Genomic DNA, 14201 nt, shown 5'->3' on the forward strand with positions numbered 1-14201 from the left:
TCCAATCTCCACCAGCTTGTTACCTGACCCACTAAAGTGTTGCTACTGTTCCCCAGTTGCACGAGTTATTAAAATATACATTTTAAACACAAACCTCTGTCTCAGTTTCTTTATTATTCTCAGTCAACATAAATATTTTGAAACCCTAATTTACAAAGTCACTTGAGAACCGTTGGTGGAGTGAGGTCATGTTATTTAAAGAGAGCACAGTCTCAAAGTAGAGCTCAAACCCACCCAGAATCCTGGGTATACAGGCTGGGTGAATGTAGTCTTGACTTTATGGAGTAAAACCATTGTATCAGAAACATTATAAAAAGACAAAGTCCCACCCCTGAAGTCCAGATACACTCCTATCCTGTTGCAGCACTGCGTCGCGATGGTCAAACTCTCCTTGTTGTGCTGAAATGAACAGACTGAGTAAGAGCAGTCCAGGCTCCAGGATTTGGAGTTGTGTCCAAGCTTACAGTCACTCCCTCCTCCGCTCCTGCCCAAGCTTTTGTAGCAGACGCCGATGGAAACCCCTCCGTTACCAGCCCACTCTACCTCCCAGTAGCATCGTCCAGCCATCCCGGCTCTGCACAGCACCTGGGCCCAGCTGGTGAAGCGATGCGGATTTTCCGGGTATGGCTGTGGCTCCGAACGTGTGGTCACCTCTCTTTGACCATCAAAGAAGCTTAGATAAGGGTTGGCTGTGTCCAGGTCCAGGGTGACATCATTGTGATCTGGACACAACAGATGCACATCGTCAGACTCCAACTACTCGTTAGATGGATGTTAATTAGGGTTTATCAAATAAATTGTACTCACATTGTAGAAAATCAGCTCTCGTCTTTGGTTCTGAGTTGAATGGTACGTCAGTGTCATTTACTGTTAGACAGATGCACAAAATAACGCATATTAAACAAAATAGAGCTAATTTATTTATTTAAACGCCCCTGATTCTGGAGATAAAATTCCCATTCATTCTACCCAAGGACAATGTTAGGTGACTCACAGTTGGAGCTTTTCTACTGCTCTCTTCTTTGATTAAAAAAGTAGAAGGACGTTAACTACAACTCCCAATGTGCATTTCAGCTAAGAAATATCCAATCCCTGAGCTTAGAAAACTGAAACAAACAATTTAAGTAAATTCACTTATATTCTGGCTAATTTGTAGGCGAATTCACACTTCTGGAACAAGCGACCCTCCAACGTCCCAACTCATTCATTGGCAGACACTAAACCACTTCTTCTTTACTGTTATATTTCTTTCTGGCACGGCACATATGCAGTTAACAATGTACACTTTAGCTGGGAGATTATATCATCTGTAGTTAAGCAATTTTTGGTTCCAAGCCAGCTTATTCTTAAACTTGAATTTTGTTAACAGGATCCTTAACGTGCACTTGATATCTTCATACATGATATTGTGCTAGGAGAATACAATCCTTATAAAATGTGATTGGAAAACTACTGTTCTGGGAAGGGGCTTAACCACTAAAGAAACTTCCATACCTTTAGTCTTTTCAGAGATACTTTGATTGCTGGTTTCCTTCAGTGAAACGGCTTGAAATGCAAAACAAAACGTCAGTATTTACTGTTCACAAAATAACCATGTTTGTGGTAATCAGGTGTTAAAGAGACTTCATACCTTTATCAGAGATCCTGTTGATGTCTTTTTCAAGTGTTTCGTCCAGGCTGTCTTTGAGATCAGCTAAGGCTCCTCTCATGGTTTTATACATACAATATTGGAGTGCATCAGTGCTGGGCCTCTCCACGGTCTTCGTAGGGAAATGAAGAGACTTGCACTTCTGTGGTGAAATGCAACACAACCAAATTAGAGGAGCCTTTCAACGATAACGCAACAACCCTGAAAAAACAGACATGAATCACTTTGTGAGTCACGTTCACCAAAGTCGCACTGCACTTAAAATCATGTTGACTGTCAGGAAGCATGTTTGAGTTAAAGTTTGTCACTCATCTTAACCATTTTAAAAAAGGCTTTCAGAGTGCTTCACACATGGCAATAGAAAAAAAAAGTAAAAAAGGTAAATTAAATTAAGGGGACTAAAATAATGTTCTAGAGTGATTGGCATTTTGGATAAGGTATTTGATAATGTTACACCTTGATAAAACTAGACTGTCGATTATTTTAAATGTTTTCTTAGGAACTACATAACTTCGTCAAATAAATGATTTTTATTGTATCTGAATTTTATTTAATATTCCCCATTTATAAAAATATTGCAACAATTCTGATCGTTGTTAGTTTGACCTGTTAACATGGAGATGAAACCGAAACAAAATTTAAATTAAAAAATTAAAAACAAATCACACATTTCTGCAGAATAACCGAATCAGTGTAAATTTGAGGCGTTCTTCTTTTGTTTTTTGTGTTTTAAAGAAGAATGGGGGGTAAATCCTTATCTCTGATTGGCTATTCTTGCTGTAAACATACATGCATTTTTTATCATGTGACCAGTTAAGAGCTTTCTTAACACTTCATTGTAAGTAAGTCACCTAAAACAATTGTGTCTTATTGATTACATCAGCAAAGTACTCATAAATTGACGCCGTAGTAAGCATTCTTAAGTGTTATTCTTAGATAATACATAAATGAGCCTGAAAAGGTAACTAAAAAAAGAAAATCAAAAAAAAAAAAGTACTGAGTCAGTGTGAAAAGGTTAAAAACAAATGTATTGTGGTCATGCCTCTTTGCTCCAGTAAAGCCTGATGTACAGCGTAAACAGTATGTAGTTAAGGGAAGAGGCTTTTGCAATAACAAAAGGTTTGAGGAGATAAAAGCATGCAAGACCTTTTGTGTCTCCAAATTAAATATTTTGCATATTAAGGCATTGGCAAAAGACATACTCATACCTTATCTAAGTAAAAAGTGTCAATACCACTATTCGGAAATATTAATATATTTTAAGCACCAAAAGTAAAATTACTCATTATGCAGAATGGCCCAGTTCAAATGAATGTATATCATAAAATGTGATTATATATTATAAAGCATTATTTGTACATCACTTTAATGTTGCAGTTGGTAAAAGGTAAGAGCTAATTTGAACACACGGCTTCTTTTTTTAAAATCACGAGATTAACGTTATTTTTTTGGCCTAGCAAACTTTGAATATTAATTTTTTTCACTTTAATGTTGCATTTGGTAAAAGGTAAGAGCTAACACATTTTTTTTCCCACATGCTGTTGCAACAACTAGTAACATTAGAAAAACTACATCTCCACACCCAATCTAGCTTATACACTCAGCAAGAAAGAAACGTCCTGTCAGTTTCAACTGCTCTTATATTTTAAGCAAACTTAACATATGTTAAGTTAATATACAAAATATTTGTATGACCATTAAAAGACTGAACAACTAAGACATGAACTGAACAATTTTCACAGATAAAATGTGACTAACAGAAATGGAATAATGTGTCCCTTACCAAAGAGGGAGGGGGGGGTCAAAAATCAAAAGTTGTCCTCAGTATCTGGCGTGACCACCAGCTGCAATAAATACCGCAGTGTATCTCGTCCTCATGTACTGCACCAGACTGGCCAGTTCTTCAAGTAGGCCTACCTCAAAATTGTACTAAAGTACAGTACTTACAGAGTAAATGTACTTGCCATTGCTGTGGTTAGACAGACCATTTGCCTACATCACTGGCCGGGTTTGGTTCCATACCTGAAGAAAGTTGATGTGGTCCTCAGTGCCAGAAATCTTATCCAACTCAGCACATGTCCTCCTGAGCTCGGTTTTGTCCCTCTGGATCTTCTCCAGCTGCTCCTCAGCCTGACTGACAGCTGCGCTCTCCTGGACTCGCATCGCCGCCTTCACCTCACTGCTGTGTTTCTCTATGGAGCGGATCAACTTGGAGAAAACCCTCTCGCTCTCCTCTACTGCTGCTTCTTTGGAGTGCTGAGGAGGATAAACGGAGGATACTTTTTAGTGTAAGCAAGCAGTATGTCCTATTTCAACAGCATATTTAAAAGATCATATATTGAAAATGCACTCACCTTAATGTATCGGACAATATATCTAAGTTCCTTCTCCGTGTCCTTCAATTTCTGCACAGACTTCAAAGAGGCTTGTTGGAGTTTTTTCTGGGAGAATACATAAGAGTATCACACAAGTTAGACCCTCAGGCTGCTCAGTCAAATAATTCTTTCCACCGTTGACTTTCAAGATGGAAAGTTTTGATTATACAATCAAAGGGTTGGATTGCAACAACCTAAATTTATGACACAGTAACATCACAGTACAAGTTTAGGCTGTAGACCATAGGCACATTTCACACCCCTATTTAATATTTGAAATGTTGAAGCTGTTACACCAGGCTATAAAATACATGTTCTTAAAAAGGGATCTCAATGTTACTTAACCACAAACATAATCACAATTAGTCACCCTACTACTGTCTTTTATATGGAGAAAGTTTTAAAAGCATTTCCAACTAGTCAAATAGTGGTTTCGGTCACGGATTCAGTCAAATCTAAATTTAGACATGACAAAATGTCATGTCTAAATTTCTTTCAGGGGATATCATTGTATCCAGTGTCCATTGCAAATAAACGTCCATGATATCATAGAACAAATGTCTCTCCTTATAACTTCAGAACTTGCCAGAGAATCATCACGATTTTATGTTTTCTTCAGCATTGCAGTAATCCAGTGATAGCTGTCTTTACATCAATGCGTACATTGCAAACTGAAACTGCTAAAAGCTAATTTGGCATACTGTTAATGGTGCTAATTTGCCACAGTGGAGAAGAAAAGAAAAAAAAAGGTTATAGCCCACAGCTAACGTAATGCAACTAATACTTCCGGTTTGCATCTCCCAGAGCATCAGGAGTACATTGTTATAAAGTACAATTTTGAGATACTTGAACTATAGCCTCACTTCCCATCTCAGAGGGAAATATTGTACTTTTATTTCACCACATGTATTTGATAACTTAAGTTGCTAGTTACTTTACAGATTCAAATTAACATAATGATGTATTTTTATCAGTTAAGCAAACACTTTATTGAGGGGGGGGGGGATGTTTACACATTAATAGTAGTATTTTATTCTGAAAAGGGCCATTCTGTATCAGGGGTACTTTAGAAAATTATGCTAATACTTTTGTAGTTTTACTTGTATGACATTTTTTCACAAATGTATTCATTCAAGTCAAAAAAAGTAAAATATCAGAATACTACCTCCACCACTGTCATTCCCACAAAACACCACACAGGCCCCAGTTAAAATAACCCTGATGATCATAGTGTTGTAATCCAGGTTATTTTAGACTTTATAAAGCTCTTCTAGAACCACAGAAAACAGTGTTATCACAGGCTAAGAAGTACATTGTCAACATCAAATACATACTTTCAGACTCACCTGTAGTGTTAATCTCTCATCCACCACTGAGACTGCATCATGGCCCTTGTGTCTCTCTCTGACACACTGGGAACACACACACTGCTGGTCAGTGCGACAGTACAGCCTCAGTGATTTGTAATGATGTGGGCACAGCTGGTCTCTCAGCTGCTCTACAGCTGGGACCAGGTTATGGTCCTTCCCATGAAAGCGATCTTCGTGAACTCTCAAGTGAACAGCACAGAAAGACTCGGAGCACACAAGGCAAGATTTTACAGCTTTGCTTTTTCTCAATGTGCAAACACTGCATTTCACTTCCTCGGGTTTGGCCACATGTTGAGCTTCATCCTGAAATCCAGATCTCTGAAACTTTTCTACTACTTCTGCCAGAACTGTGTTTCTACTCAGCAGAGGTCTGGGATTAAACACCTGCCTGCACTGTGGGCAGCTGTACTGGCCTTTCTGCTTGGCCCTTGTCCAGTAGTCTTCAATACAGTCCAAGCAGTAGCTGTGTCCACAGGGGATCGTCACCGGGTCTCTTAAAACCTCCAGGCACACCGAACAACAAAACTGGTCTTGTTCAATAGAAATAGTTGCCGCAGCCATTTCCTAGCCTTTCGAATAGAAACTGGAAAGGACAAAGATGGGCGTAGAGCACAGGTGTGCTGATTACAGCTTCTCAGGTTTCACCTGCTGCACCCTGAAGCCTCCAATCACAACCGGCGAACCAGCAAATAGTCTGTCCCAGATAACGAACAACCTATTGAAGCACTTCTCCGATGTGTACGGGGCGTTCACATGCACTGACCTAGTTATTTGACACATAGCCTTTTAAGCAAAAGAACTGCAGTGTGTTTGTGTGCGTGCTATTCCACTTTTACATCAGACACCCAATGCTCGTATTTGTTCAAAGTACAATGACATGTAAACATACTCCATGCAAATGAACAGCACACTTGAGAAAGACTAGTTTTACAAGTGTGTTTGCTTCTTTCTTTTTTTTAATGTTAGCATAGTCACACATCACAATATATTACACGTGTCTGTAAAGCAAATGCATTATGTTGTTTTGGTTAAAAAATGAAACATTTTTATAAAAGCAATACATTGTTAAAATGAACAAAAACGTCACTAAATGGCAATGGCATTTCCTTTCAAATACCGAAATAAGATAAGTAGTGAGTCAGTCATGTGTTAGGCTTCTTAGTACTCAAGTAAATGCATTGTCAATGTGATCTAATGTGGCATTAAATACTTTCCTTTTCTCTTTTCTGCCTGCTGTATAATGTGAGATGCAAGTATAGCTGATGGGTCAAAACACAGCAATTAAATAATACTAAAAGTTAAATTAATAAATGTACAATTTACAAGTGTCAGTACAGATTTGTGAGAGAAGAGCACTGAGGTATAATGACATTCAGCCCGTGTGGGTGCATGGTAAATGTTGATTTTGATGTCCACTACAAATCTATTTCCTCCGGGGGTGAGCGCGGCGCTGAAGGTTCCTCTGTCTGGATCCTGAGGAGAGTTTAGAGCCTAAGTAGAAAGAACAGGCAGAAAAAAGGAAAGATTTGTTAGAGAAAGAGCTTTACAAATATCTAATATATTCCTAGACTTGATCTGTAGTGGGTAGTAACGGCCAAGCATACAGAACCATTTATTCAGCAACATGCGATGCAATGAAATCATTTCAATTTTCAGTATTAATAATATTATTAATTATATTATATTATATACCCTAAGATACACTAAGATGTCTATGTAAGATTGTATTTTTTTTAAACACTAAATCACCTCAAATGACAAATAATCTACAGTACAAGGTTTCCTTTACCACTTATTTCAAATGTATTTTATTTTCAAATATTAAAACATCTACAACTCACCTGTTAGTTACCTGCAGTGTCATAATAAGTATATTCACATTTTCATAATTCGACACAAAATCCCAATATGCAGAGATCAAAGTGATCAAGAACTTACAATTAACAATGAAAAGTGACAGGTGCACAGAAAAAAGCTGAGAGGAGGCAGATGAGTTACAGCTGTTTTGACGAGGTGAGCTCTCATCTACTGTACAGTCAATTATAGCTGGATTGTAACTAAGTACATTTACTCCATTTTCATTTTCCTGAAAGACATAGTTGCCAGCTATAGTACATATGATCAAATCATACAATATGATGGATTGAACTACCCAATAGTATACTCCATACTGTAAACTAGCTAAAATTACCTCCACCTCAACTATATAACATATGAAAATGCTGCTTTCTTAGTAATCAGTACTTATAGTATAGTAATATAATAACACTAATACTTTTAATATTAAGTGTACTTCTATTTAGGTAAAATTATAAATGCAGGACCTTTGCAGGTTTGTATTGTGGTATTGTTACTTTAATTTCAGCAAAAGATCGCAATACTTATACCACCACTGCAGCATTTATGTCATGCTGTATATCTTACTGAATTTGTTTCTCTCTTCCTGTCTGTCACTAAAATGATAACATTTGTGATATGTTTGACATTTGGTTTTCTTGTGTAAAATAGGTTCTACATGCTGAAATACATTTCTTTTTGATAATAGCTCGATTTACCAAATGGTGAGAAGGCAAATGTGGGCACAGCATGTCCAGGAGGGAGGAAAGGGTTGAGAGGGTTCACAGGACACTGGTCTAGGCCAGGTGGAGGGATCGCTGCAAGCACAAAGAGAAAAACACTGTGACTGCACAGCCTCAGCTGTCCAAACGGTCTGGGTCTGCAGCACGGCCATCCTTCCACTTCCAAAAAACTCTCCTCTAAACACACATGTGGAGTAAGGTGTTTGTGGTTGGTTAGGATGCACAAACAGGGTTTCTGCAGGGATTAACAAGTCATATTTAAGACATTTTACATCTCACCGACTAAATGGAAACGATCAATGTAAAGAAACACAGTTGATATTTATTTACCAAATGCATGTACATATTGATGTTCATATCAAATGTTTTTGCCAGTACTGGTTGATAGATGCATCCCTGGCTACCCAAAGTTGTGTGGTGTTTTACCACTAGTATTTAAAGGTGAACAATGCAGTTTTTTTTAGCTTAATTTACCTTAACTGGACAGTTTAGGAGTCATTGGAATGGTTATATGACTTTTTTTTTGTTAGTTGAATGGTGGTCGTCTCGCTTCTTTCTAGCGCCTGTGAGCGAAAAAAACACCCTTGCAACTTTGGGCCAGCGAGCTGCAAGCCGAAGCATCAGGAAGTATCGCGTGATATCAGGTCTCGCGATGTAACAAATTGCTTCACGGCACTGCACACATATGCCCATTCAGGAATCGGCAACAAGGTAGCAATGGCGTTTTTAACACTATCGTCATCATGGCTGAGCCGGCAAAAAAGAAGCAGAAAGCTAGAAAAGCATTGTCAGAGGAACAGAGAAAGAGGAAACGGCAGAATGACCGAGCGAGGAGTCAGACACAAGTTAACTGAGGATCTGCCAAATATTTATTCTGAAGCTGTAGGGGAAGCTCTAGAGAGAAACCTGTGAGCAAAAAACGAAAAAGAAATGGCCAAAACTGCATGGTGCTACTTTAAAGCTGTAATTGTGTGACAGACCAATGCAAATCCTTTTCTAAAATGCATGAAAAGGTTTATACTCTCACCTAGTGCTGCTTCCATTTGAACAGCTGATTCACCATCACCAGGCTGTGTTGTGTCCTGCTGTGCAGCAGGATTTGGAGAACCTACAATCACTATATCTCTCACTAAAAAAATAAAAGAGAAAATCACATAAATAGAGTTGACCGAATAATTTGTATCAGATAAAAACACAAACTTGATATACAGTAGCCCTTTGTATGTACCTGTCTCATAGATGCTGACAAATCCTCCCTGGCAGACCTCCAGCAACAGTCCTTTAAAATCTGACACAGCTGTCATCACAGGGCCAAAGGTGAGGTTGGGGTCAATGGTGACCGTAGGCAACGCTGACAGCACAGGTGGAGCATGGAAAGACTCAAAACTCTGGAAAGATACACACAGAGACCGGGCGTTCTGAATAAATCCGCCTGTTTGGTATCCATCCGGTGGTTGAAGAAGTATTCAGATCCTTTACTAAAATTAAAGTAGTAATCCCACACTATAAAGATACTTCATGGCAAGTAAAAGTTCTGGATTCAAAATCGTACTTAAGAAAAAGTACTAAAGTGTTGTTAGCAAAATATACTTAAAATATTAAAAGTAGTCATCATTAGGGGTGGGTGGAAAAAAATCAATACAGTATAGTATTGCGATATTTTCAGTAGCAATACTGTATCGATACACAGACGCCAAGTATTGATCTTTTATTACATATGTGTTGGTCAATTTGTCTGCTTGACTATCCCATTTTGCAGCAATAAAATTGAAGTAATATGGAAAAAAAGAGAGATCTTTTTAGATAAAACAGATGTTGACCAAGTTTCCTTTTGGGGACATCAATTGAAATTGGGAAAAATTAGATGTTAGAAAAAAGGTAATAAATTGCAATATATTGCGGAATATTGCAATATGTTTAAAATCGCAATAATATTGTATCGTAGCATAAGTATTGTGATGATATCGTGTTGGGAGGCGTCTGGTGACCCCTAGTCATTATGCAAAACATATTCTATTTTATTATTATTTAGAAAACACTTACAATAACAAACCAATTTGCACTGAAACAGTTTGGAATATTAAAGCTTAAAAATTAGTATATATTTTACTTGACGAAAAAGATGTTTTATAAATTGATCATATTTTCGAATATAAAATCTTATTTTGGAAAATAACTTAAGATGTCATGAATGATTGTAGCAAAGTAGAAAGTGCAATATTTCTCTCTGAAATGTAGTGGAGTAGAAGTATGAAGTAGCAGACAACAGAAATATACAAGTACAATTTTGAGGTATTTGTACTTTACATTACTTACGTAAATGTACTTAGTTACTTTGCACCACTGGTGGTATCAATGTGAACACTGTTACCTGAAGGAAATGGACGTGGTCCTCAGCGTGGGAAAGTTTGTCCATTTCAGCCTCGTTATTCTTCAGCTCAGCGATCTCCTTCTGGATCTTGTCCAGCAGTTGCTCGGCCTGACTGACCGTCTTCTTTTCCTGGGCTTTGATCAGCTCTCTCACCTCGAAACGCTTCAGCTCGATCGATCGAATGAGTTCAGTAAAGACAGCGTCGCTCTCCTCAGCTGCTGCCCGAGCAGAGCGCTGGAGGGAGAAACATATAGATGTAACATAAAGAAGGCACTGTGTCAATTGTTAAATTAAGAACTGGTTGAATAAATCTGAAAGAGGTCAGACCCATTTTAGCACTTATGTTGTGATCTACTGTATTTGTACATCAGACCAAACGGGACATTGGCACTTACAGTGAGAGAGAAAATGGCTTGTCTGATCTCCTGGACACCCTTTTCCCTTTGATGAATTCTCAGCTGAGAGCTCTGCTTCATGTCACCAAGCTGCCTCTGAGGGAAAGAAAAAGAGAAAAATTAAAATTAAAATGACTTTTACATCAAAGAGATATGTGCTTTCATATTTGTTACATAACACCATGTTATATTTTGCCAAATACAACAACTACTGGTTTGAAGATCGCTCATGTGGTCATGTTCATGCTGTTTAAAACCCCATATTAGATCTGTGGAATTTTTGTTTCTTTTGTGAAAATAGAAAAGAGCCGTATAATAGCTTTTTCTCCATCAGACCAGATGTAGATAAAAAACTATTGTACTTCTATTTATCAAACTAGCTTTATAGTTATCACACTATCTTGATTTGAGAGTCTCAAAGATTTGTGACTTCTTTATTTTACTTGTAAAACTGAAGAAAAGTGGGCTTTTGCTTCAGTTTTTCCCCATCCATTTTTTCCCCATTAGACCAGAGAACTGTAAACATTACAAAAATGATTTTAAATTAAAATCTTATATTTGTTTTAATTTTAAAACATTACAAATACCACTTGTACTTGTTTTCTTTACTCCGGAACACTAGTATTTATTGTTTGTAAACTGTGCTGTTTGTCAATACTAAGATTGAGTATTAATTATTTTACTACTACTACTACTACTACTACTACTACTTCTCAATGAGACTAGCTGTTTAAATACATGAATACAATCTGTAAAAGAGAAGTAAAGGAATATGTTACGTGTAAAAGCAGACCATCAGACCCTATAGTCGATAGGAAAAATAAAGTATAGTACTGTTGCAGATCAACAGCCTTATCTTGAATCAATCAGATGCTTTGATTGAACTAATTACCTGCTTCTGTTGTATCTCCGCCTCAGCCAGCACCGTGTCGTGGCCTTTGTGTTCATCTGTCAGACACAGGTAACAGATGCACTGCTTGTCGGTGCGGCAGTACACCTCCAGCAGCTTGTCGTGTCGCCCGCAGATCGTCTCTTGGAGTTTTTTGGAGGCCGACACCAGCCTGTGTTTCTTGAAAGCAGGCGATTCGTAGTGAGGCTGGAGGTGGACGTCGCAGTAGGAGGCCAGACACACCAGACAAGACTTCACAGCTTTGTTTTTCCTCCCGGTGCACACGTCGCACTCCACGTCGTCGGCCTGGGCGAAACTTTGACTTCCGCTCGTCGTCGTTGGCTCTTGGAGTCCAGTCTTTTTGAATTTCTCCACCACGTCGGCTAACATGGTGTTCCTGGCGAGAACTGGCCTCGGGTTGAAGTTGTGCCTGCATTGCGGACAGACGAAGATCCCTAGGTAGTCATCCTGGTCCCAGTAGTTCTGGATACACTCCGAGCAGTAGCTGTGTCCGCAGGGGATGGTCACGGGGTCCCTCAGCACGTCCAGACATATCGAGCAGTTGAACTGATCCTTGTCCAGGACCACTCCGCCTTGAGCCATCGTCGAAAAACGCTGAAGTTAGTGTAGAAAATGAGCGAATACAAGGACTCTGACAGACAGCTGCTGCTTTGTTTACAGGAAGTGACAAGTAGAAAGAGGCGTCACCGGAAACGGTTGTAGAGAATTGAATATTTCCAAAATAATGTCACCTAATCAGTAACATTCAATCCATACAGACATGTAGTCTATGATTTAATCGTAATAACTCAATTAAAAAAGGAAAAAAAAGGTATGAAAGTTTTAGTAGGCTATTAGTTTGTCTCTCTATGTTTTGAATCTGTGTTTTTGTAAGTACTTAAGTACAATTTTGGGGTAGGCTACTGTACTTGTAGGCCTACTATAATTTTCCATACTTAATAATGTTACTCCACAGTTCAGTGACAAATATTGCACTTTACTGCAGTACATTCCGCAAATTTAGATAATACATAACACATACATTATCATTATGGGTAAATATCGGATATATTACGGTTAAAGATAATTGATCCCTTGGTTAAATTCACAAGCTGGTAGCCCATATATGCTACTCGGCATATAGTGGATCGACGTTCCTGTACACTACGCCAACTGGGTTCCAGGTCTCAGCCTCAGGGATAGCTCTTTCTCCTAGCCTTGGCAATCGACCAGGGTCTTCTGATCATCTTTCTCAGGTCTGCTGCCCTTGTGTTAAGCCGTGTTTGTTCTTACGGCTTGGTGCCCAACCTTTAATTTTTAGGCTGTCATACAATGCTTAAAATTAAAAAATGTAATGAAGGGCAGGTCGAATATGGTCATTATTCGTGCTTTTTGTAGAGATGGCGCTTTTATTTTGAAGGATGCGGATGTCGAATTGTTGCTGCTGCTGGCAACTTTGGTGACCAATCAGTGGTTCTCAAGTCTTTCAATAAATTGTAGTTCATTACAAGTATAACGTTCAAAATTGTACTTGTGTAAAAGTACAAACGTAACCCTAAATGTACTTTTACATTATGTAGCAGGTACTAATGATATTGCATTTTACTGTATTATTACTGATGCATTAACATGTATAAGTCATTTGTAATGGAGCAGATTAAGGTCCAGTTAAGGTTAACTGGCATGTACATTATTTTTAACTTTAATTTAATTTGGGCAGTTATAGCAATTACATTTTTTATTGTCAAATCCTAATCTGCAAATATAGCTCGCAGATATGTTATGCAGCATATGGTACATGATTTCTTTTGTAAAGAAGTAAAGTAGACATAACGTACATCTTTTTTTTTTTTTACAATTACATACGCTGTACTGTGGATTGTGGTCCTATACGGATGACCTGTGTGTGTGTGTGTGTGTGTGTGTGTGTGTGTGTGTGTGTGTGTGTGTGTGTGTGTGTGTGTGTGTGTGTGTATATATAAAAATGAACAGTGGCATTATTGAGCAAATACTGGAGCACTTAAAAAGCAAGCTTAGGGACAGAAACATGGTTTCCAATGCATTTATTTAAAATGCCTTTAAATACTTAAACACAACAAATAATAGCAGGTACATTAACCCATTTCAATCATAAATATGTGGAAAACAAAAGGACAGTGAATATCTTCAAACTTAAATTAATCAAACAGGATTTTCAGTGTATTAACAACATAAATAACATCTTTAAATACATCTTCTTTAAATATTGATTTTCTTTCCTCTTCATACAGAACAATACAATACTTTGGTCACAAAATAAAGCTTTAATGCATTAAAGGGAAGGTTCCAGATTCCAAAAACCGAGCATTATCCTAACATCAGTGTATGTTGTTCATTGCAGGTTTCAAAAAGTTGCCAGCAACCTCGTATCAACATTTGCTTAATGTGCCTGTTAATTTGGATCTGAGCACCGTCTCTAAAAATGACATGCAATTCCATTCAAGAAGCCGAACCTTTAAATGTTGGTGTTACACAGTCAGTATAAGAACAATAAGGTACTAATTAAAAGGATCCCTTAAAATCAAATATTCCCTT

The 14201-nt window shown here is 38.0% G+C and overlaps 2 protein-coding genes across 3 annotated transcripts in view; both read right to left on the reverse strand.

Moving 5' to 3' along the window:
• LOC117954201 (E3 ubiquitin/ISG15 ligase TRIM25-like) overlaps positions 1 to 14201 on the reverse strand; it is a 23598-nt gene continuing 9397 nt past the window's right edge. Inside the window, exons 1-7 of one of the 2 annotated variants that reach the window (XM_034887789.1) lie at positions 5370 to 5954; positions 4003 to 4089; positions 3671 to 3904; positions 1631 to 1790; positions 1495 to 1545; positions 808 to 867; positions 1 to 722 (exon numbers count right to left, since the gene is read on the reverse strand). In XM_034887789.1, coding sequence (XP_034743680.1) covers positions 196 to 722; positions 808 to 867; positions 1495 to 1545; positions 1631 to 1790; positions 3671 to 3904; positions 4003 to 4089; positions 5370 to 5954 — 1704 coding nt within the window. In that variant the 3' untranslated portion in view covers positions 1 to 195. Of the gene's footprint in view, positions 723 to 807; positions 868 to 1494; positions 1546 to 1630; positions 1791 to 3670; positions 3905 to 4002; positions 4090 to 5369; positions 6042 to 14201 lie in introns of those variants that run through there. The other variant, XM_034887788.1, reaches the window with a different exon arrangement.
• On the reverse strand, positions 6289 to 12333 carry ftr67 (finTRIM family, member 67). The gene is made up of 7 exons (XM_034887809.1): positions 11631 to 12333; positions 10739 to 10834; positions 10344 to 10577; positions 9201 to 9360; positions 9000 to 9101; positions 7949 to 8047; positions 6289 to 6884 (listed from the first exon to the last, which is right to left on the reverse strand). Exons 1-7 carry the CDS (start codon positions 12228 to 12230, stop codon positions 6817 to 6819), a joined length of 1359 nt encoding a protein of 452 aa, XP_034743700.1. The 5' UTR covers positions 12231 to 12333; the 3' UTR covers positions 6289 to 6816.

Source organism: Etheostoma cragini, chromosome 12 (assembly GCF_013103735.1).
Source record: "Etheostoma cragini isolate CJK2018 chromosome 12, CSU_Ecrag_1.0, whole genome shotgun sequence".
NCBI lineage: Eukaryota > Metazoa > Chordata > Actinopteri > Perciformes > Percidae > Etheostoma > Etheostoma cragini.